The sequence below is a fragment of the Capra hircus genome, chromosome 14 (assembly GCF_001704415.2).
Source record: "Capra hircus breed San Clemente chromosome 14, ASM170441v1, whole genome shotgun sequence".
In the NCBI taxonomy this organism is placed as follows: domain Eukaryota; kingdom Metazoa; phylum Chordata; class Mammalia; order Artiodactyla; family Bovidae; genus Capra; species Capra hircus.
In genome coordinates, this window is record NC_030821.1 from 8,828,691 (window position 1) to 8,854,505 (window position 25,815).

The 25,815-nt window shown below is 41.1% G+C and overlaps 1 protein-coding gene across 2 annotated transcripts in view; it reads right to left on the reverse strand.

Annotated features, from left to right (window-relative positions):
* Window positions 1-23,863, reverse strand: part of TMEM55A (transmembrane protein 55A) — a 72,337-nt gene extending 48,474 nt beyond the window's left edge. The window contains exons 1-2 of one of the 2 annotated variants that reach the window (XR_001919120.1): window positions 23,669-23,780; window positions 21,441-22,898 (exon numbers count right to left, since the gene is read on the reverse strand). Coding sequence is in view for 1 of the 2 variants with exons in the window: in XM_013969364.2 (XP_013824818.1) it covers window positions 23,669-23,774 (106 nt within the window). In the remaining variant the exon portion in view is untranslated. Of the gene's footprint in view, window positions 1-21,440; window positions 22,899-23,668 lie in introns of both variants that reach the window. The other variant, XM_013969364.2, reaches the window with a different exon arrangement.

A 25,815-nucleotide genomic window follows, 5' to 3' on the forward strand; every position in this document is an offset into this window, starting at 1 on the left:
CCTTGATCTGGTTTTGCTATCAGAATGATGGTGGCCTCATAGAATGAGTTTGAAGTTTTCTTCCATCTGCAATTTTTTGGAAGAGTTTGAGCAGGAATGGTATTCAGTTCAGTCACTCAGTCGTGTTCGACTCACTGCAACCCCATGAATCGCAGTATGCCAGGCCTCCCTGTCCATCACCAACTCCCAGAATTTACTCATACTCATGTCCATCAAGTTGGTGATGCCATCCAGCCATCTCATCCTCGGTCGTCCCCTTCTCCTCCTGCCCCCAATCCCTCCCAGCATCAGGGTCTTTTCCAATGAGTCAACTCTTCACATGAGGTGGCCAAAGTACTAGAGCTTCAGCTTTAGCATCAGTGCTTCCAATGAACATCCAGGACTGATCTCCTTTAGAATGGACTGGCTGGATCTCCTTGCAGTCCAAGGGACTCTAAGAGTCTTCTCCAACACCCAGTTCAAAAGCATCAATTCTTCAGTGCTCAGCTTTCTTCACAGTCCAACTCTCACATCCATACATGACCCGTGGAAAAACCATAGCCTTGACTAGACGGACCTTTGTTGACAAAGTAATGTCTCTGCTTTTTAATATGCTATCTAGGTTGGTCATAACTTTTCTTCCAAGGAGTAAGCGTCTTTTAATTTCATGGTTGCAATCACCATCTGCAGTGATTCTGGAGCCCAAAAAAATAAAGTCTGACACTGTTTCTACTATTTCCCCATCTATTTCCCATGAAGTGATGGGACCGGATTCCATGATCTTAGTTTTCTGAATGTTGAGCTTTAAGCCAACCTATTCACTCTCCTCTTTCACTTTCATCAAGAGGCTTTTTAGTTTCTCCTCACTTTCTGCCATAAGGGTGGTGTCATCTGCATATCTGAGGTTATTGATATTTCTCCTGGCAATCTTGATTCCAGCTTTTGCTTCTTCCAGCCCAGCATTTCTCATAATGTACTCTGCATAGACGTTAAATAAGCAGGGTGACAATAGACAGCCTTGACGTACTCCTTTTCCTATTTGGAACCAGTCTGTTGTTCCATGTCCAGTTCTAACTGTTGCTTCCTGACCTGCGTACAGATTTCTCAAGAGGCAGGTCAGGTGGTCTGGTATTCCCATCTCTCTCAGATTTTTCCACAGCTTATTGTGATCCACACAGTTAAAGGCTTTGGCATAGTCAATGAAGCAGAAATAGATGATTTTCTGGAACTCTCTTGCTTTTTCAATGATCCAGCGGATGTTGGCCATTTGATCTCTGGTTCCTCTGCTTTTTCTAAAATACTGCTATATAACTGAAGATACTGGCAAGACATGCCCAGTGATCTGCCAATGACCAATTCCTGGATGACAAAAGCTTCTCCATCTGTTTCTCATTAGGCAATATTTTTACCTCATTCTAGTGCATTTCATCAGCGGCACTGGTACTTCCTGCCAGTATTGACAGTTAATTACATATTCTTCTCTCATTTCATCAACTACCATGTTTATTTTTATTGAAAAAAGGAATTTCTTCTGACCATATATATGTGAAATCATACTGTTTGTATGCATGGCTCCGTTCTTAACTTGTTTACAATATTGCTTCTAAGAAAGTATGTGTTTCAAGGAAAATAGAGAGATATTCTTTTTTTAGTACAGAAAAATAGTTTCCAAGGCAAAAAAATACTTGCCTAGAAATTTAGACGCTTCTCCTATAGCATGAGGAGAAAACAAATTCCTGCTCTGTTACTCTTCCTAGACAGCTCATTTTCACTGTCACAGACCGAGCTCATTTTCCGAGAGACAGCAAGCCACTCCTTTGCGTATAACTAGGTATACACGCTAAATGATGATCATGAATCACAGCTTTAAAATACATTTAAATATAACTGATCCAAAAATTTGCTTTAAAACATTTCAGATGAGAAAATATGGGGAGATCAACTCAGTGTATGTGGAAGGGAACAAGCTCAACTGTATTCATGATGTGTTATTTGCTTAAATACATGAAACAGCACAGCATAATGTTAAGCTCTGATGAAATTAGATGGTACGATAGATGAAGGATAATATTACACTCAATAGTTTTCTATTTTGAAATATTTCAGTCATTTAAAAAAATGACCTAAGGATTAATAGATTATAGACAAAAGTTGTTGTTGTTGTTCAGTCACTAAGTCTTGTCCAACTCTTTGTGACACTGTGAACTGCAGCACACTAGACTTCCCTGTCCTTCACTGTCTCCTGGAATTTGCTCAAACTCACGTCCATTAAGTTGGTGATGGCATTCAACCATCTCATCCTGTCACACCCTTATCCTCCTGCCCTCAGTCTTTCCCAGAATCAAGATCTTTTCCAATGTGTCATCTCTTTGCATCAGGCAGCCAAAGTATTAAAGCTTCAGCTTCAGCATCAGTCCTTCCAATGAATATTCAGGGTTGACTTCCTTTAGCATTACCTGGTCTGATCTCTTTTGCTATCCTAGGGACTCTCAAGAGTCTTCTCCAGCACCACAATTCAAAAGCATCAATCCTCTGGTACTCAGCCTTCTTTGTGGTCCAACTCTCACATCAGTGGATGACTACTGGAAAAACCATAGCTTTGACTATATAGACCATTATCAGCAAAGTGATGCCTTTGCTTTCTAATATGTTGCCTAGGTTTGTTTTAACTTTCCTTCCAAGGAGCAAGTATCTTTTAATTTCATGGCTGCAGTCACCATCCAAATTGATTTTGGAGCCCAAGAAAATAAAATGTTACTGCTTCCACTTTTCCATTTCTATTAAAATATAAAAACTGAGAAAACACTAAAAAAAAAAATCCAAAATTGAATCCATTAAGTGTGGGGAGTTCCTCATTGTAGCCAGTTGGAAGTACAGTGGTGGAGCGCTTATCCACCTTTTGATCTCATGTTCTTCCAGCTCCTTATAAAACCTTCACTCCCTAAGTGACTTCAAAATCACCAGCATGCATCCTTCTTTGTTTTCTCATTCATTCATTCAAACAACTGATAACTTGTTCAATGCCTAGAAATATAAGATTAAGTGCAAGGGACTATGTAGACCTCGGAGATGAAAGATCCAAAAATCCTGTCTCCCTCCTTGTCTTCCTCAATAAGGTCATGCACACAAATAAGTTTTAAAATACATAGTAGAAATGTTGAGAGATATTGGTTTGGGAACAAATGTTGTACAGTAACAGAGATGAGAAAGGATTCAGTTCAGTTCAGTTCAGTCACTCATTCGTGTCCGACTCTTTGCGACCCCATGAATCACAGCATGCCAGGCATCCCTGTCCATCACCAACTCCTGGAGTTCACTCAGACTCATGTCCATTGAGTCAGTGATGCCATCCAACCATCTCATCCTCGGTCGTCCCCTTCTCCTCCTGCTCCCAATCCCTCCCAGCATCAGAGTCTTTTCCAATGAGTTAACTCTTCGCATGAGGTGGCCAAAGTACTGGAGTTTCAGCTTTAGCATCATTCCTTCCAAAGAAATCCCAAGGTTGATCTCCTTCAGAATGGACTGGTTGGATCTCCTTGTAGTCCAAGGGACTCTCAAGAGTCTTCTCCAACACCACGGTTCAAAAGCATCAATTCTTCGGCGCTCAGCCTTTTTCATAGTCCCACTCTCACATCCATACATGACCACTGGAAAAACCAAAGCCTTGACTAGATGGACCTTAGTTGGCAAAGTAATGTCTCTGCTTTTGAATATACTATCTAGGTTGGTCATAACTTTTCTTCCAAGGAGTAAGCGTCTTTTAATTTCATGGCTGCAGTCACTATATGCAGTGATTTTGGAGCCCAAAAAAATAAAGTCTGACACTGTTTACACTATTTCCCCATCTATTTCCCGTGAAGTGATGGGACCGGATGCCATGATCTTCGTTTTCTGAATGTTGAGCTTTAAGCCAACTTTTTCGCTCTCCTCTTTCACTTTCATCAAGAGGCTTCTTAGCTCCTCTTCACTTTCTGCCATAAGGGTGGTGTCATCTGCATATCTGAGGTTATTGATATTTCTCCCAGCAATCTTGATTCCAGCTTGTGTTTCTTCCAGTCCAGCATTTCTCATGATGTACTCTGCATAGAAGTTAAATAAGCAGGGTGACAATAGACAGCCTTGATGTACTCCTTTTCCTATTTGGAACCAGTCTGTTGTTCCATGTCCAGTTCTAACTGTTGCTTCCTGACCTCCATACAGATTTCTCAAGAAGCAGGTTAGGTGGTCTGGTATTGTCATCCCTTTCAGAATTTTCCCCAGTTTATTGTGATCCACACAGTCAAGGGCTTTGGCATAGTCAATAAAGCAGAAATAGATGTTTTTCTGGAACTCTCTTGCTTTTTCCATGATCCAGCGGATGTTGGCAATTTGATCTCTGGTTCCTCTGCCTTTTCTCAATCCAGTTTGAACATCAGGGAGTTCACGGTTCACGTATTGCTGAAGCCTGGCTTGGAGAATTTTGAGCATCACTTTACTAGCATGTGAGATGAGTGCAATTGTGCGGTAGTTTGAGCATTCTTTGGCATTGCCTTTCTTTGGGATTGGAATGAAAACTGACGTTTTCCAGTCCTCTGGCCACTGCTGAGTTTTCCAAATTTGCTGGCATGTTGAGTGCAGCACTTTCACAGCATCATCTTTCAAGATTTGAAATAGCTCAACTGGAATTCCATCACCTCCAGTAGCTTTGTTCGTAGTGATGCTTTCTAAGGCCCACTTGATTTCACATTCCAAGATGTCTGGCTCTAGGTTAGTGATCACATCATCATGATTATCTGGGTCGTGAAGATCTTTTTTGTGCAGTTCTTCCGTGTATTCTTGCCATCTCGTCTTAATATCTTCTGCTTCTGTTAGGTCCATACCATTTCTGTCCTTTATCGAGCCCATCTTTGCATGAAATGTTCCCTTGGTATCTCTAATTTTCTTGAAGAGATCTCTAGTCTTTCCCATTCTGTTGTTTTCCTCTATTTCTTTGCATTGATCGCTGAAGAAGGCTTTCTTGTCTCTTCTTGCTATTCTTAGGAACTCTGCATTCAGATGCTTATATCTTTCCTTTTCTCCTTTGCCTTTCACCTCTCTTCTTTTCACAGCTATTTGTAAGGCCTCCCCAGACAGCCACTTTGCTTTTTTGCATTTCTTTTCCATGGGGATGGTCTTGATCCCTGTCTCCTGGACAATGTCATGAACCTCATTCCATAGTTCATCAGGCACTCTATCTATCAGATCTAGGCCCTTACACAGAAAGAAAGGACTTTGATGAATGGATAGAGTTTGAATGCTTCGTTTTCCAAAATCCCTTTCCTACTAACCTGCCCACAGTAAGCAAAAAGGGGCTAATAAATGATACGGGTATGAAGCAGTGAGTAAGGTCTTAGGAAAAACATCCACATAGTGATACGAGTATCTGCATAATTTCCCATATGAAAACAGGATACTTCCTATTAAAATCTTGACCAGCTGGACTGATGGACTAAATCAAACACAAAGAAATGCAAGTTTCCGCTCCAGTACCTGTACAGAGATGCAGGGATAGGGTCTAAAAAATAGCATATGTTAACGTACTCAGGGTCCCAGTCAAGGATAAAATCTACAAGAATCAATAATGTGATGTGGCCAAAGTGCTTTCTAATACATTAAATTTTTATAAGTAACATATTTTCATGACCCCAAAATCAATATTCATGCAAAAAATGTATACTTAGAATTGTTACTCTGATTTCTGTGCTAATTTATCATGGCCTACTTCAAAGATTTCCATTTAAATCATTTTTTTAAAGTTCTTTCAGTGTTTCTTGAGCCTAGAACAGGCAATATTAATATACACACACATATTCTCATTTCTCCATTTTTGTTTAAAAAAAAAAAAGGCTTCATCATTCTTCATCTGACGTTTTTCATTTTATTTTATATCCTGGCAATCTTTCCATAAAGGTATGTAGAACTTCCCCATTTCTTTTCCAGCTGCACAGTTTTTCCATTTGTGTATATGTCACAGATTATTGTGGTGGTTTTAAATATGGCTGCAAAATTCTTTGACCCTCATCTACACTAAGTTAGACTTGAAGTCTTTATTTCTTCACCTTACATGCAGGTGACTTATAGCTGTTTTGACCAATTAAGCGTGGCAGAAGTGACTTCTTCAGTTCAGTTCAGTTCAGTTCAGTTCAGTTGTTCAGTCGTGTCCGACTCTTTGCAACCCCATGAATCGCAGCACGCCAGGCCTCCCTGTCCATCACCAACTCCCGGAGTTCACTCAGACTCACGTCCATTGAGTCAGTGATGCCATCCGGCCATCTCATCCTTGGTCATCCCCTTCTCCTCCTGCCCCCAATCCCTCCCAGCGTCAAAGTCTTTTCCAATGAGTCAACTCTTCACATGAGGTGGCCAAAGTACTGGAGTTTCAGCTTTAGCATCATTCCTTCCAAAGAAATCCCAGGGTTGATCTCCTTCAGAATGGACTGGTTGGATCTCCTTGCAGTCCAAGGGACTCTCAAGAGTCTTCTCCAACACCGCAGTTCAAGATCATCAATTCTTCGGCACTCAGCCTTCTTCACAGTCCAACTCTCACGTCCATACATGACCACAGGAAAAACCATAGCCTTGACTAGACGGACCTTAGTCGGCAAAGTAATGTCTCTGCTCTTGAATATGCTATCTAGGTTGGTCATAACTTTTCTTCGAAGGAGAAAGCTTCTTTTAGACTAGGTCATAAAAGATGTATGTCTTCCATGAAGCTCATCTTATTTTCAGGCATATCTGGTAGATTTAATAATAACCTGTGTTCTCATTAGAGACTGTCAGCAATTGGAAATACTACTTTTGTTATGCAAGGCATTGCACAAAGCATTCTTTCTATGTAGAGAATCAGAACAGGATGCATGAATTCAGTAAATTTGGGAAACAGTTTTCTTATAAATTTTAAAAGTAATTTTGTATTAACTGGTAGAACCTATACAGCTCAGTAGAGATCAATGTTTATTTGGGAAATTCCTGTGTGTGTGTGTGTGTGTGTGTGTGTGTGTGAGTTGCTCAGTCATGTCCAACTCTTTGCAACCCCATAGACTGCAGCCCACCAGGCCGCTCTGTACATTGGATTCTCCAGGCAAGAACACTGGAGTGGGTTGCCATTTCCTTCTTCAAAAGGAACTACAGAAATAAAGAAAGTGATGTCACTCAATCGTGTTGACTCTTTGCAACCCCATGGACTGTAGCCTACCTGGCTCCTCCATTCATGGAATTTTCCAGGCAAGAGTACTGGAGTGGGTTGCTATTTCCTTCTCTGGAAAATTCCTATGCTCTAGGATTAATAACAACTCAGGTGTCTGTGAAAGTCTCTTATTTTAAATCTGTTCACTTTCATTTCTAAGTATTGCTTTTCCTCTGGATGGTGAATCTTAGCACTTTAATCTCTGAAATTTTAAAACTTCACCTGTTAGATGCTGAACTATTAGCAGCTTTCTGTATACAGGTTTTAAGTTTGTATTATGGATATGCAAAGCTTAAATATCTCAACTTGACAAAGCATAGGAGGAAAAGAGATTTTTCCACTGCCTTTAGAAATACATGCTTTGAATCAAATGCTATAATGGTCATATGACACATACAAATACTTTCTACAGAAGAAAAAATATCGCATGCTAGTTGGGCTTCTGATGCTTAACAGAGCTATGTAACACTCCTCAATGTTCAATATATTGTCTTTGCAATTTTCAAAACCATACTGGAAGAAATAGTAATTTAAGTTAAAAAGGGACATTGGAAGTGAAAGAGTGAGGTAAAAACAAAGATAATAACCAGTCCCTTGGACAGCAAGGAGAACAAATCAGTCAATTCTAAAGGAAATTAATCCTGAATATTCACTGGAAGGACTGATGCTGAAGCTGAAGCCCCAGTGCTTTGGCCACCTGATGTGAAGAACTGACTCATTAGAAAGGACCCTGATGCTGGGAAAGACTGAAGCCAGGAGGAGAAGGGGACGACAGAGGATGAGATGACTGGATGGCATCACTGACTCAACTCAATGGACATGAGTTTGAGCAAGCTCCAGGAGATGGTGATGGACAGGGAGGCCTGGTGTCCTGCAGTCCATGGGGTCGGAAAGAGTCGGAGACGACTGAGCAACTGAACAATGACAATATTTTAAAGTTATAAATATTTTTATCTTACGTATATCTAGATTCCTTACCAAGAACAATGAGATATAAAAGCAAAAGGGAACACACTATATTACTCCTTCTCAAGTGGGAAACGGAGGCCTACAGTTGTAAAGTAACTACTTTGAGGTCACAGCTATTAACCGGCTGAAAGAATTCAGAAGTGTCAGGTCCCTTTAGGCCAAACTACACCCAGTGGCGAAGACAATGGCACCCCACTCCAGTACTCTTGACTGGCAAATCCCATGGACGGAGGAGCCTGGTGGGCTGCAGTCCATGGGGTCGCTAAGAGTCAGACACGACTGAACGACTTCACTTTCACTTTTCACTTTCATGCATTGGAGAAGGGAACGGCAACCCCCTCCAGTGTTCTTGCCTGGAGAATCCCAGGGACGGAGGGACCTGGTGGGCTGCCGTCTATGGGGTCGCACAGAGTCGGACACGACTGAAGCGACTGAACAGCAGCAGCAGCAGCAGCACAGCCGGTGGCAGATAATCTCAGGCTACATAGGGATTCAGTTACACAATGCTTGAGGAACTTACCTGAAGACCAGGAAGAGGAGACACATTTTTCATTTTTTACATATTTATTTGTATTCTTTCGGAGAAAAAGAAATTCACTGTATAATAGGGAAGGGAAAAAATGTAGGGATGTGCCAAAGCAACACAAACTCTGATGCACTCTCTACCCAACCTCAAAAAAAGAAAAGTAGGAATTATCTCAAAAGAACAGAGTAGCGGGCAGAATGCATCCCCTTTTAAAACTGATTAAAGGGTTGTCATTCTTTGGTTGTACAATATCTCTTCATCCTTATAAAAAGGAAACTCCTAACAGCTGAGCATAAAGCTGTATTCAGGGTTGTCTGCTTTCCTCCAAAGTGGAAGGCTTAAGGTTTCCACTGATCACTTCCCAGACAGTTGCTTACTGCTCTGAAATATAGTTGTGAACATACATCCTGCTATGTCTCCTCTCTAACATCTGTATATACCTATCTAACATCTGTATCCATCTGGCAAATCTTGCAAGATTTTAACAGAATGCTGTATCCTAAAAGTCTGACATTTCTGAAGAGTATGAAGAATCCTTGGGAATAAATGAGAAGCTGAAAGTATCATCTCCCACTACAGCAAAGACTTACCATACATTAATAGGTAACTGTTGAATGAAATGTATTTCTCAGGCCTGATCTCTCCCTAGATTCCAGACTTGCATATCCAACTGCATACTGGACATTTTCAATTGAATGATGACTGAAGGTATTTCACACTCAACTTGTCTGAAACAAAATATTTATTTCCACTGTCCTTTCTTGTCATCCCCTTCCACACACCAAACTCTTCCAGTTTTCCCAGTTTAGAGAAAAAGTACATTTTTTACCTAGCTATTTAGCTCAGGTTTGGAAATGTGTGATTCCTTTCTTTCCACCGATTCAATCCTTCACCAAGTCCTGCTGCTCTTTGCTTAAAATATGTCTTGAATGTAACCATATTATACTGCTTCCATCACCTCTACCTTGGTTCAGAGCACCATTACCTCTTGCCTATTTCACTCCAACAGCCTCCTGATTAGTTTCATGTCGTATTAGCCTCTTCTCATTCCTCCCCACCCCCGCCCCAATAATTCATTCATTCTCTAAACATCAACCAGGATGATCTACTTAAAGGTAAAACATTTCACATTTCATGTCTCTCATTTGCTTCAAAATTTCCATGGCTCCTGTTACCCTGAGCACACAGTCCCATCTCTGATGGTGGCCAACAAAGCTGCCATGAAACCTAGGATGAAGTCCTAGCCCCTGTAGTTGCTGACCTTCAGCACACCCTGAAAGGAGGTCAGGGAGGTGATCAGGAATGAGGCATTCTGTGTTTGGGGGAAAAACTGGCAGAACAGACCTTTAGAGAGGTAGGTATTCTGAGGAGAAGATTTTACAAGCCCAATTTATTGCATCTTCTTTTTTTTTAAACAGATGACTTTATTGATTTCATTTATTTTTCTTTTTTGACTGTGCTGCGTCTTCGTTGCTCTAGTTGCGGCAAATGGGTGCTACCCTCTAGTCGCTGTGAGGGGCTTCTCGCTGTGGTGGCTCCTCTTGTTGTGAAACATGGACTCTGGGGGCACAGGCTTCAGCAGCTGTGGGGCCTAGGCTCTAGAGCAGACGCTCAATAGTTGTGGCGCATGGGCTGAGTTGCTCCAAGACATGTGGGATCTTCCCTGCATGGGGGATCTTCCCTGCATGGGGGATCTTCCCTGCATGGGGGATCTTCCTGGCCCAGGGACTGAACCTGTGCCTGCTGTATTGCAAGGCAGGTCCTTTACCACTGAGACACTAGGGAAAGTCCTTAGCATCTTCTCATATCTAGAAAAACACTAAAATCATTAATGGAGAGACTTCTGCTCCTCATGACTAGCAGCAACATTCTGCCAAAATGAGTGCTTCGTTGCACGCATATCCCTTTCACTAAAATCACATATATGTTGACTGCTTCCTTACCTCTCTGGAGCAGTTCCTCAGGGCTATCTGAGAAGCTGTCTCCCAGGCTATATTCCCCATTTAGCCCCAAATAAAGCTTAACTCATAACTTTCACTTTGTGCATTTTTTCATCAACAAAGCTCTTCTGGTCTATCCTAGCCTAGACCTGTAACACTTTCTACCATACTTCCCCCAAGTCACTACACTCTGAACAACTGTCCTCTGTTTTAAAACAGCATGTTTTGTGCCTGTTGTTCCAGCTGCCTGACACACTCCTCCCTTAACTTTCCAACGACTGATTTCAATTTCTTTTTCAGGTGTCTGAGCAATGGTCATCTCCGAGATAACTTTTCTGAACACATTGCCTGAAATACTCCCCACACGGCCAGTTAACTATCCTCATGATGCTTAATTATCTTCAGTTTCTGGAACTGTAAAGCTTAGCAAAGGCATCTTTCGCTGAAATGTAAGCTCCAAATGTCATCTGGATCAGTGCAACAGGTGCTCAAATATTTGAAATAGTTGAATGAAATATTCCTTGATTAATGTTTTCAAGATATTTGGCAGAGCCAGGAGGCTATACGGGCACTATAAAATAGAATAAAAGAATCATGGAGCCTGCTGAATAGGATTATAACAGAAAAGGATTATAATAGGAAACAGGCTTGCCAGAATATTGGAAAACTGGAAGAAGATATACTTCAGTAATGTTTGGGCTCTATTTTCCCTTCATAAGGATATGGTCCCAGTGAAGCAGATTTTGATTCAAGAACTGTTTTGTACAACCAGAGCACAGGGAACTTTATTCAATATCTTGTTAACAAATTATAATGGAAAAGAATTTTAAAACTTTATATATATACACACACACACACACACACACACACACACACACACACATATATATATATATATATATATATATATATATAACTGAATCACTTGGCTATACACCTGAAACAACATTGTAAATCAACTATATTTCAGTAAAAAAAAAAAAAAAGAATTATTTGGAAAAAAAATCTCCTTAAATAGAAGATGAGCTTCAGCACACCACAAAATCAAGCTTTCCTACCTTCTCAGTATCACAGCAGGTACACACCCTTACTGGGAGCTACAGGTAGCTGCTTTCAAATATGCTGCATCTATTTCCCCTCATTGTAACAACTGGTTTCTGGTGGGTTTTCAGAAACCTTGGCAAATAAAATGAGAATTTAATTTAATCTTACAGGAGGTAAGTGTAGGTCTCTGGGTCAACATTATCTGTTTCTGCCAATCCACAGCCAACCTTAAACTCTGCAAGGATGCAGGGAGGTTCAGAAGTTTAAGACTGTCCCAAGAGATTAAAGAATGCTAGCTCAGTGCAACGGCCTGAACGTCGTGATCCCCTCACCATTCATATGTTGGATCCTACCCCCCTCCAATATGATGGTATTAGGAGGTGGGAACTTTGGGAGATAATTAGGTCATGAGAATGGAGATCTCATGACTGAGACTGGCGTTCTTCTGAAAAAAACCCAAGAGAGCGCTCTTGCCCTCTTTCTGCCACATGAGGATACAAGGAGAGGTCGGGGTCTGCAACCCAGAAGAGAGCTCTTGCTAGACACCGAATCTGTTGGATCCTCCACCCTGGACTTCCCAGACTCCAGAACTGTGAGAAATAAATGTTTGCTGTTTAAGCCATCCAGTCTATGGTATTCTCTTATAACAGCCTGAATCAAGGCACTCTATAGCGTCTAGTGAAACTCTAACCTAGTATAGGACGTAGCTCTAAGTGAAATAAACTTTGCCCCACTGTAAAGACGGTAAAGTGAGGAACCATTTTCACTTAGATTTTTTAAGGGGGAGGACATAAGAGAATTACTAAAAATATACCTTGCTTATTGTACAGTTTCTAAGAAAGATGTACAAAGGCTCATATTAAATAACTTATCTCTCCAACCAGGAGTCAATTTATTTTCTAGTCACTGAAAACATTTCCTCAAGGAACTGTGAATTTACCCACTTTTTAAAGTGAAACAAGGTGAAAAGGAAATGTCAATGCCTTCTAAAATGTTTCATAGGTAATCTAAGTTTGTTTTCGCAATAAAGGAGTATTAACCTCTTTATTGAAGTTGATTTGAGGTAATTTTACAATTAAAGCAAATGTACATTAGCATATTACATTAGATGGAAATGAACAGTTCTTCAGTTCTTTTAAAAAGGATTTGCATATAAACATATCTAAACAATTCTCAGCAAGGTCACTGATAACTTTCATGACACTAAATTCAAATGACATTTTTTAGATTATATCTGTTCTTTCTTGTAGCTTTTGACATGTTTGATCATTTCCTTTTTGAAGTGTTTTCTTCTCCTTGATTCTGTAATAGTACAGTCTCCTGGTTTTCACTCTACATCACTGGAAGAAACTGATCAGCCTTTTTGCAGGTTCATCTTAATGTAACTGGTCATTGAATGTGGGAGTTCCTCAATGCTCTCTCTCATCTTCTCATGTTGTTCTTTCTCTCTAAGTGGGCTCATATAAAGTTTCCAACTTTTTGGTACACAGAGAAAATGATAATCTTTGTATAGATACTCAGAGCTGGAGGCCACTGGCCTAAAGCCTTCTGCTACTCCACGGATAGAGGATAATTAACATCTTAACACATGTATGTTCTATCTCATCACAACCTGTGGCACACTGGTGCGGATCTGGGCAATTCTAAATCGAGATCCATGTATTTGGCTATCACCAATATGTAACACAACTTTATATTTTCAGCCCAGTCCTCATTATTAGCCCTGCACCCCTAGATCCAATTGCCTATCTGACATCTCTTTTTGGATATTAGAAAGTACCTTAAATACATCATGTCTAAAACTAAGCTCATGATTTGCGTTCTTCAAAACTTGGTCCTCTTCTGATGTTCTCTATGTCTCAGTGTAAGCAATCATACCAGGCTGTACAAGCCAGAGTTCTAGGAAATAGCCTGACACTTCCTTCTCATTCCTACATTTAATCTATCATCAGCCCCAAGTCAGTAATTCCTAATGTCTTCTTATCTCTCCACCTCTACCACTACCTGAGTCCAAGTTATCATCATGGCATCCAGTCCCATCACTTCAAGGCAAATAGATGGGGAAAAAACAGAAACAGATTTTATTTTCTTGGGCTCCAAAATCACTGTGGTCGGTGACTGCAGCCATGAGATTAAAAGACACTTGCTCCTTGGAAGAAAAGCTATAACAAACCTAGATGGAGTATTACAAAGCAAAAACATCACTTTAAAGGCAAATGTCTGTATAGTCGAAGCTATGATTTTTCCAGTAGTCATGCATGGACGTGAAAGTTGGACCATAAAGAAGGCTGAGCACAGAAGAACTGTTGCTTTTGAACTGTGGTGTTGGAGAAGACTCTTGAGAGTCCCTTAGAGTGCAAGGATACCAAATGAGTCAATTATAAAGGAAATCAACCCTTAATACTGGAAGGATCGATGCTGAAGCTGAAGCTCCAATACTTTGATCACCTGAAGAGAAGAGCTGACTCACTGGAAAAGATCCTGATGCTGGGAAAGACTGAAGGCAGGAGGAGAAAGGGGACGATAGAGGATGAGATGGTTGGATGGTATCACTGACTCAATGGACATGAGTCTGAGCAAGCTCCGGGAGAGGGTGAATGACAGGAAGACTGGCATGCTGCAGTCCGTGGGGTTGCAAAGAGTTGGACACAACTGAGTGACGGAACAACAAATGCTACAGGAGAAGAGCAAAGAAATATCTCCAGGAGGAATGAAGAGTCTGAGCCAAAGCAGAAATAATGCCGACTTTTAGATGTGTCTGGTAGTGAAAGTAAACTCTGATGCCGTAACAAACAATATTGCATAGGAACTGGAATGTTAGATCCATGAATCAAGGTAAATTGGAAGTGGTCAAACAGGAGATGGCAAGAGTGAACACTGACTTCTTTTGAATCAGTTAACTAAAATGAATTGGAATGGGAGAATTTAATTCAGATGATTGTTATATCTATGACCATGGGCAAGAACCCCTTAAAAGACATGGAGTATCCCTCATAGTCAACAAAAGACTCTAAATGCAGTACTTGGGTCCAAACTAAAAAATGGCAGAATGATTTCAGTTCATATCCAAGGTAAAAAACTCAACATCACAGTAATCCAAGTCTATGCCTGAACCACTAATGAAGCTGAAGCTGAAGTTGAATGGTTCTATGAAGACCTACAACACATTTTAGAACTAACAGGGGAAAAAAATGTCCTTTGAAACACCAGGGACTAGAATGAAAAAGCAGGAAGTTAAGAGATACCTGGAGTAACAGGCAAGTTTGGCCTTGGAGTACAGAATGAAGCAGGGCGAAGGCTAACAGAGTTTTGCCAAGAAAACACTCGTCACAGCAAACACCCTCTTCCAACAACACAAGAGAAGACTCTACACATGGACATCACCTGATGGTCAATATAAAAATCTGATTGATTATATTCTTTGTAGCTGAAGATGAGAATCTTTATAGAGTCTGCAAAAAAACCCAGGAGCTGACTGTAGCTCAGATCATGAACTCTTTATTGCCAAATTTAGACTTAAATTGAAAAAAGTAGGGAAAACCACTAGGCAATTAAATCATGAACTAAGTCAAATCCCTTATACAGTGGATGTGACAAATAGGTTCAAGGGATCAGATCTGATAGAGACTGTGTCAGTAGAACTATGGACAGAGGTTCATAACATTGTACAGGAGGTGGTGATAAAAACCATCCCCAAGAAAAAGAAATGCAAAAAGGCAAAATGGTTGTCTGAGAAGGCCTTATATATAGCTGAGAAAAGTAGAAAACAAAACGCAAAGGAGAAAAGAAAGGATATACCCATCTGAATGCAGAGTTCCAAAGAATAGCAAGGAAAGGTAGTCTTCCTAAGTGAACAATGCAAAGATATAGAGGAAAACAATAGAATGGGAAAGACTAGAGATCTCTTCAAGAAAATTAGAGATATCAAGGGAATATTTCATGCAAAGATGGGCACAATAAAGGAGAGAAGTAGCATGGACCTAACAGAAGCAGAAGAGTTTAAGAAGATGTAGCAAGAATACTCAGAATAACTATACAAAAAAGGTTTTAATGACCCAGATAACCATGATAGTGTGGTCACTCACCTAGGGCCATAAACATCCTGGAGTATGAAGTCAAGTGGGCCTTCAAAAGTACTACTATGAACAAAGCTAGCAGAGCTATTTCAAATTCTAAAAGATGATGCTGTTAAAGTGCTGCACTCAATGTGCCAGCAAACTTGGAAAACTCATCAGTGGCCACAGGACTGGAAAGGCTCAGATTTAATTCTAATCACAAAGAAGGGCAATGCCAAAAAATGTTCAAACTACCATGCAATTGCACTCAATTCACACGCTATCAAGGTAATGCTCAAAATCCTTCAGGCCTGACACTACCTGTATATGAACCAAGAACTTCCAGATGTACAGGATTTAGAAAAGGCAGAGGAACCAGAGATCAAATTGCCAACATCCATGGATCATAGAAAAAGCAAGAGAGTTCCAGAAAAACATCTATTTCTGCTTCATTGACTACACTAAAGTCTTTGACTGTGTGGATCACAACAAACTGGAAAATTCTTAAAGAGATGGGAGTACCAGACCACCTTACCTGCCTTTGGAGAAACCTGTATGCAACTCAAGGAAGCAATAGTTAGAACTGGACATGGAACAACAGACTGATTCAAAATTGGAAAAGCAGTACATCAAGGCTGTAAAATCAATTAAGTTTAGGTCAGTCGCTCAGTCGTTTCCAACTCTTTGCGACCCCATGAATTGCAGCACGGTGGGCCTCCCTGTCCATCACCAACTCCCGGAGTTCACTCAAACTCACGTCCATCAAGTCGGTAATGCCATCCAGCCATCTCATCCTCTGTCATCCCCTTCTCCTCCTGCCCCCAATCCCTCCCAGCATCAGAGTCTTTTCCAGTGAGTCAACTCTTCACATGAGGTGGCCAAAGTACTGGAGCTTCAGCTTTAGCATCATTCCTTTCAAAGAAATCCCAGGGCTGATCTCCTTTAGAATGGACTGGTTGGATTTCTTTGCAGTCCAAGGGACTCTCAAGAGTCTTCTCCAACACCACAGTTCAAAAGCATCAATTCTTCGGCGCTCAGCCTTCTTCACAGTCCAACTCTCACATCCATACATGACCACAGGAAAAACCATAGCCTTGAATAGATGGAACTTTGTTGGCAAAGTAATGTCTCTATTTTTCAATATGCTATCTATGTTGGTCTTAACTTTCCTTCCGAGGAGTGTCTTTTAATTTCATGGCTGCAATCACCATCTTCAGTGATTTGGGAGCCCCCCAAAATAAAGTCTGACACTGTTTCCACTGTTTCCCCATCTATTTCCTATGCAGTGATGGGACCAGATGCCATCATCTTCATTTCCTGAATGTTGAGCTTTAAGCCAACTTTTTCACTCTCCTCTTTTAATTTCATCAAGAGGCCTTTTAGTTCCTCTTCACTTTCTGCCATAAGGGTGGTGTCATCTGCATATCTGAGGTTATTGATATTTCTCCCAGCAATCTTGATTCCAGCATGTGCTTCTTCCAGCTCAGCGTTTCTCATGATGTACTCTGCATAGAAGTTAAATAAGCAGGGTGACAATATACAGCCTTGATGTACTCCTTTTCCTATTTGGAACCAGTCTATTGTTCCATGTCCAGTTCTAACTATTGCTTCTTGACCTCCATATAGGTTTCTCAGAAGGCAGGTCAGGTAGTCTGGTATTCCCACCTCTTTCAGAATTTTCCACAGTTGACTGTGATCTACACAGTCAAAGGCTTTGGCATAGTCAATAAAGCAGAAATAGATGTTTTTCTGGAACTCTCTTGCTTTTTCGATGATTCAGCGGATGTTGGCAATTTGATCTCTGGTTCCTCTGCCTTTTCTAAAACCAGCTTGAACATCTGGAAGTTCACGGTTCACATATTGCTGAAGCCTGGCTTGGATAATGTTGAGCATTACTTTACTAGCGTGTGAGATGAGAGCAATTGTGCAGTAGTTTGAGCATTCTTTGGCATTGCCTTCTTTTGAGATTGGAATGAAAACTGACCTTTTGCTGAGTTTCCCAAATTTGCTGGCATATTGAGTGCAGCACTTTCACAGCATCATCTTTCAGGATTTGAAACAGCTCAACTGGAATTCCATCACCTCCACTAGCTTTGTTCGTAGTGATGCTTTCTAAGGCCCACTTGACTTCACATTCCAGGATGTCTGGCTCTAGGTGAGTGATCACACCATCGTGATTATCTGGGTCATGAAGAGCTTTTTTGTACAGTTCTTCCGTGTATTCTTGCCACCTCTTCTTAATGTCTTCTGCTTCTGTTAGGTCCATACCATTTCTGTCCTTTATCAAGCCAATCTTTGCATGAAATGTTCCCTTGGTATCTCTAATTTTCTTGAAGAGATCTCTAGTCTTTCCCATTCTGTTTTCCTGTATAATAAGACTGCATAATATCAGCCTGCTTATTTAACTGATATGCAGAGTACATCATGCAAAATGCTGGACTTCAGGAACTTAAGCTAGAATCAAGATTGTTGGAAGAAATATCAATAACCTCAGATATGCAGATGATACCACCCTTATGGCAGAAAGCAAAGAGGAACTAAAGAGCCTGTTGATGAAAGTGAAAGAGTAGAGTGAAAAGCTGGCTTAAAACTCAACATTCAGAAAACTAAGATCATGGCATCCAGGCCCATAGTTCCTGGCTAATGGATGGAGAAAAAATGGAAACAGTGACAGATTTTACTTTCTTGGGCTCCAAAATCACTGTGGACAATGACTGCAGCCATGAAATTAAAACACATTTGCTCCTTGGAAGATAAGCTATGAGAAACCTGGACAGTGTAGCAAGGACATTACTTTGCCGACCAAAGTCCATCTAGTCAAAACTATGCTTTTTCTTGTAGGCAGGTATGGATGTGAGAATTGGACCGTAAAGAAGGCTGAACAGTAAAGAACTGATGCTTTTGAACTGTGGTGCTGGAGAAGACTCTTGAGAGACCCTTGGACAGCAAAGAGATCAAACAAGTCAATCCTAAGGGAAATCAACCCTGAATATTCATTGGAAGGACTGATGTTGAAGCTTAAACTCCAATACTTTGGTCACCTGATGCAAAGAACTGACTCACTTGAAAAGACCCTGCTGCTCGGAAAGATTGAGGGCAGGAGGAGAAGGGGATGGCAGAGGATGAGATGATTGGATGGCATCACCGATTCAATGGACATCAGTCTGAGCAAAGTCCAGGAGATGGTGAAGGACAGGGAGGCCTGGCGAGCTGCAGTCCACGGGGTTGCAGATAGTCAGATACAACTGAACCTCTGAACAACAACAAAGCAAAAGCTGGAAGACCTCTTGTGGCCTAGTCTCCAGTCATCCAGGCCTCTACTACAGTATTCTGTAGCCTAAAAACAATCACAATATCAGTCCAGATTCAAGGAGAAGAACTATTCTTGGAGTTGAATATCAAAAAGCATAGTTCTTAGGAGAGGAAGGACAGTCTTTGGAGAACACGAACCACAGCACCCTCTCCACTCCCATTCTGCACTCCCATTCATCTCCCCTTGCTGTTTCCGCTTTTATCACCCTGGCCTTCTCTCTGGTCCCACTACTCACCATCCTCTATCCTGCTAAAGGCTTTTGCACGTACCCCCCCCCTTTTTTTTTTTTTTTTGCTTAGAGTGTTCTTTTGATCCCCAGTTTGCCAAATTAACTACTGTTCAGCTTTCATACCTAAATCAAGTCTGACGAAAGCCTTTCCTGACTTTCCTAACCAGGCTAAATCTTTTCATGATCTCTTCTGTACTCTCAGGGCATGGGATATATTTTTAGCACTGTCCTCTTCCCCACTGCACTTTGTATTTGTCTGAATGACTACGTAATTTTTGTCTCAATATCCCCCACTAACCTGGAAGAACAGCCATGTCTGTTTTTCCTTTCTTATCACAGAGCCTAGCTAGTATTCCAGTATTTATTTTCTGAATAAACAGAAATAAACTAAACAAATGAAATATCTCTGTATAACAAAGTATCCTTTTCCCTACAGAATTATAGTGAAGTAGATAATCACATTCCCATATTCAATGCATAAATAATTAGACAACCCAAATATAAACCATTTTTCACAGATGACATCTCATGAATTTAGATGTCATAGTCATTTGCTACATCCTACCTATAAAATTAGCAGATGTATAAAGAAAGCAAGTAAATATAGCTAAACTGAATAAGTTTTGTGGTATTTTTCTAATCTCCTTTCAAATGAAGCTAAAACTCTTTGATTTTAATTTCTATGATTTAAAAAAAGCAGAAAAGTACACCAAATGGAGAGGTGATTTCCTACTCTACACCGGAATCCAGTACTGATAGCAAAGACCACTAGAAGCATTCTACTCAGAAACCCAGGGGGATTTGCTACACAAATGAAACAAGACACAAATACTAACTGACTCTCATTATGTTATCCATAAAAAAGTTAAAGTGTCAGTCGCTCAGTCATGTCTGACTTTTTGTGACCCCGTGGACTGTAGCCTGCCAGCTCCTCTGTCCAGGGAATTCTCCTGGCAATAATACTGCAATGGGTAGCCACTCCCTTCTCCAGAGGATCTTCCTGACCCAAGGATTGAACCTGGGTCTCCTGCATTGCAGGCAGATTCTTTACCATCTGAGCCATAATTTGTCTATAAGTAAACATTCTATCAAGTTTCTATTTGAAATGAAATATTTCATCTTCTGGTGGGATCTCACATCCCTGTTCTTAGAAAGTTACACAAATGGTGAAAGGTTGAATTGGAGGAAATATTCACTGTGCTTAGTCATTCAGCTGTGTCTGACTCTTTGTGACCCCCATGGACTGTAGCCCACCAGGCTCCTCTGTCCATGGGGATTCTCCAGGCAAGAATATTGGAGTGCATTGCCATGCCTTCCTCTAGGAATCAAACTCAGGTCTCCTGCATTGCAAGCAGAGCTTTTATCATCTGAGCCACCAGGGAAGCCCAAATTTTATTCATTAGTTATGGCTATTAACCCACCTATAATTACCCAGACTTTAAAAATGTTTTTTGTAGAAGTGGTTAGTAGCTGTAATATTCACTAGTTATGGCTTTTAACCACTTCTACAAAAGTTTTTTTTTAAGTCTGGATAGTTATAGATGGTAATTATCATAAGCCAAAGTTCTTTATCAGAAAGTACGTTTTATTTCTGGTCTTTTGAATCCCAAGCCTCTCAACTCTAATTGATGTCAACTGCTGAAGATATTTGGTCTAGTGAAAGACTGTTTCTTGCAATCTGAAATGATTCAGCCATGTTTTTACTTATTCTTTCTCCTCATTACAATGTGGATTCCATGAGGGCATGAATTTGGTTAGTTTTGTTTACCTAGAGCAATCTCTGGCACATTGTCCTGACCGATGAATTACTGAATGAGTGACTAGCACTGGTCTTCTAGAATCAGATCCTATGTATTTCTCAAAATATTTATCAATATTCTTATTTGTTATTTATTAAGAAAAAATATTTTTCCAAAAATGCAAAAAAAAATGCCTTTTACTTATCATTTATGCTTCTTGCTTCCTGGGTATTATGCCATATGAAATTAGTGTTTCTAATTATCTAACCTGTCTCAATGACCAGTTAAGAAAAAAATTCTACAATAGGTGAAAAGAGCGTTTGGCTAAGTCAATTGTTAAGAACAAGACAACAAGCCTGAACTGGAATCACTTATGCAGACCTGGGTTCAATCCCTGGGTCAGGAAGACCCCCTGGAGAAGGAAATGGCAACTCACTCTTACCTGGAAAATCCCATGATCGGAGGAGCCTGGTAGGTTATAGTCCATGGGATCAAAAAGAGTTGGACATGGCTGAGTAACTTCACTTTCACCTTTCATGCTTCTCCCAGAAATGGAATGTTAACCTAATCAATCAGGATTCTCCTGATCAGCACTAGTGAGACAACCTGCCTGATAGAGACCTGCCATCCTCTAAAGAAAAGACCTTGCCACAATCAATCCACTTTTTGCTAGTGTAATTTCCCTATCCCACTGCCTTTTGCCTATATCAGTCTTTAAACTTTGTACTGATAGCTTCTTGGAGTTCCTTTCTATATGCTAGATGGGAGGCTGCCTGATTCATGAATCAATAAATGAAGCCAATAAGACTTTAAAAATCTACTCAGTTGAATTTTGTTTTATAACACATTGAATTTCTTTGGTTGTTACAAGTTTTCTGGAATAAAACTTCATTTTCTTAGTGACTGAGCTGGAACTTTTACCTTATTGTGAGATTTCAGAAGTCTTATCAGATTAAACAACTGCATGGCAAATGATAAAGAAGTCTACAAGCAGATCCATGAGTATGACCATTTTTGTGGGATAATTTAGCTATTATTTGACTAAAAATAAAAAAAAGATACCAGATAGAGGGCATGAAAATCTGGTATAAAACAGTTTCTTAAATCTAAACTCTGTCTCTCAATAAACTGTCAAATATTTTGTCTTAAAAAGGTGACTTGAAACAGGTGAAGTTGAAACAGTCATTAATAAGTGTTTAAACCTAATGGAGACTATAAACTTTAGATAATAGTAAATATATTAACATCAAATTTGCCCATTAAAGGAAATTCCCCTAAGTGGTCCTCTAACACATCCTTAATGCTGGCCAACAAACATGACTTGCGGGTTTTCAATATGTGAGTATCTGTACCATTAGCACCTTATTTCTCAACTCATCAATTACACTGGATTATTCACAACTAAACCTCTTTTTCCTTTGTCCTGCTTCTTGTTAGGTGTGGATTAAGAACTAGATTGCTGTGCCTAAAGTTATAAAGTGCCAAACAGAATTTTAAATACTCGACAGGTTCAACCTTCTCTACAGCTGCTCCAATTCCAGACTTGAACTTAGAAAAAGTTGTGTTGCAAGAAACATGATCCACTCACATTTTCAGAAGCGTTAATGTGTGCCTCCTTAAACCTCTCACATTTATCCAAAAAAGAGAGATACACAACCTACATTTGCAAGAGCCATATTTTACCAATCTTTTCACTAGTCTAAGTGTTGTTTCAGTCTAGCTTTCCATTTCCTATAACCCCTGACTCTGCTTTCCAGTTATCTTTTAACTCCTGACTCCGCCTTATTTCTACTATAGGCTTAGAACAAGGATAGTTACTGGAATAATTGAATAGTTTGCTAAATAGATTCCCCCTCATTTTCTTCAGATCCCACTGCCATCAAGTCTTTCTTGATTCCACCTCGAGAAGAGAAGGAGAAATATGCAATGTTATCGAGTCCATTTCAGTCTCAGATATGCATCAAAAATATTCCATCTTGCCTTCTATTCCTTTGCATTTACCACTCAAACTAACACATACTCCTTACAAGCAGGAGGAATAAGGGCAGAGGTTTCAGATATATTAGTAACGTCTATTCTTTTTGGTGAGGCAACTCCCTGATAGAACGGAGTATGGTAGGAAATGCATATTTCTCAAACTAAGCCCTTTCAAGGACAGACGCCAAGGTTGATCAGTACTCCCGGCTTCTCGGCCACGCGAAAGGAACTGTGAATGACTACGGAAGATCTGCACCAAATCATCCAGATGCAGTTCAAGAGCTGCTGTGAAACAGCAAAGCCCAGCCTGGGAAATTCATGTCACATCCCGTACGTGGGTCAGAAGTGGCGAAGTACAGACACACAAGAGCAGTGGATAAGACAGGGTGCACACACATACATCCCACACCGCTGGGGATGAAGGGGCGAAACACACACACACACACTCCACACGCACACGCACACACACACTCCACACACACACACACACACACACTCCACACACACACACACTCCACACACACACACAAACTACACCCCGAGAAAGCCCTCGGGGGCCTCCCGGGCAGGCGGGCTCCGCGTCAGGGGGCACCGCCAGCCTCCGTCTTTCCCAGCCTCCGCCTCCGAAACCGCGGTCCATTGACCGTCCGCGGCTTCTCCCCTGTGAAGCGGCGAGGTGCACGCCGGCCTTACCTCGGGGGCTGCTGTCCTGGAGGTACGGGGGCGCCGTGGGAGTGACACTCCCCGAGTGGGACGCGGACAGCAGCGGCGAGCGCTCGTCCACGCCGTCAGCAGCCATGACTGCGGCAGAGGCGGCCGCGCAGGCCGAGTCCGCGGCCCCGGGAGGCGGTGTCGGCGCCGCGGCCGCTCGGAGGACCGGGCTGTGTCACACGGTAGGAGGCGGCGGGGCGGGGCGCGGCGGGGCGGGGAGCGGGGGGCGGAGGAGGGCGGGGTGCCGAGAGGGGAGGGCCCACCGGGGAAGACCGCCAGGGAAAGGGGCCAAGTCACCGAAAGCGCCGAGCAGCTAACGGATGCAAAGGTCCCCCAAACCTCAGAGGAGCCGAGTGGGATGGAAGGGTCACCAAAAACACAGAGGAGCTAATGGGATGGAAGGGTCACCAAAACCTAAGAGGAGCCGAGTGGGATGGAAGGGCTACCAAAAGCAGAGGAGCTGAGTGGGATGGAAGAGTAACCAAAACCTCAGAGGAGCTAAGTGGGATGCAAGGGTTACAACTCTTTCCTCTTTGCACTTGACTTTTCCTTGGCTAAGGAGAAAGAAGGGGAAAGAGGAAGCCTGAAAGGGGATAAAAAGGCCTGTGGCTTGATGACGGGAAAACTACAGCCAACACAAATCCACGTTTAACTCCTCCGGGCGGAAAGAGGAGCTCTTTGCTGTCAAACTTGCTGCGGTTATATGAAGAGAGCTTATTTAACCCTAAGAAAGCTTAGGGTTATGAATTCCTTCTCGAGGGTTGCTGGTTTTGTCGGGAAATCATTTTTCAACCTCTGCTGTCTAAGAGGAAATAGATTTTTGGAGCATCAGTGCCATTCCCTGCTTTTCCTTGTTAATTTTAAATGCGTTTGGTGCTCTAGTAACAGTACCTTATGGAGACGAGGCATAGTGGGTTGGCTTTTACAAGTTTCATTTTACAAAGTGGATTGTCACGTTAGTTTTGCTTTTGTACTGTATTGTCGCTGACACACATATGATACTAAGTTTATGAATAATGCAAGACAAAACTGTTTTCTTTAGCTAATGCTTTCTTTCACATGTAAAAGAGAGCACAGAAAACAAGTTAGGTCACAGTTCTCATCTTGCTTGTTGTCTTTTTCTTTTCTTATTTTGGTGGCTCACTAGAATGGTTTTAAATCAAAGTTTTGACCATGCCCAGATTAAAAAAAAATGCAATGCGAAAATAGTCATCGTCTCAAACCGATAATTTTTTTGCAACAGTTCTGAGTCATTCATCACATATTTATCATGTGATCACTGGTCTGCAAAGATGAGTAGGGCATGGCCTTCATCTTCAAGATGCGAATGAGGCAGCAGAGTCAAAAACAAACGAAGAATGAGGCCGGTAGTCTTTACATGGGCTGTGGCTTTAAAGGAGCAAGGGGGAAAGCAAACTGTAGACATTTGAAACTACCTCTTATATTACATGCCCTCTGAAGATGTTCTTTATTTTGAAAAATCCATTTAGGCGTCAGCCAGAAATTCTAAGGGAAAATCAAAGTATAATGTTTTCTATTATGTAACATCTTTCGTGGGTCAGTAGCATCAGAATACAATAAAATATAAGGATTCCTACAGGACATAATCAAAGGGCATTTATAAGTCTCCGAAACCTGGAATGTGAGGGCTCAAGATGTAGCACTCCTTGCAAAAGGGAACAATTTACAGAAGAAACAGCATTGTTTTTACATTTGTAGCCTAGAAGCTATGGAGATAAAGAAACCTTTAAGACGAATCAACAAAATCCTATTTCTATAAAGTCGGTCCTCCACATCCACAGATTCAACCACACTTCAAAACTTTTGGAGAAAAGATTTCAGAAAATTGCAAAAAGCAAAATGTAAATTTGTCGGGTATAGGCAACTGTTTGCATATCATCTACATTGTATTTTATAGATATTTTCATATCGTTTACATTGTATCAATATTAGGTGTATTGCAAGCAATCTAGAGATGATTTAAAGTACATGGGAAGATGTACATAGGTCACATGCAATACTGTATAATACTGTGCCATTTTATGTAAGAGACTTGAGCATCCAAAGATTTCGGTATCCTTTAGGGGTGGGATGGGATGGTCTGGAATCAATCCCCCAGGGACAGAGAA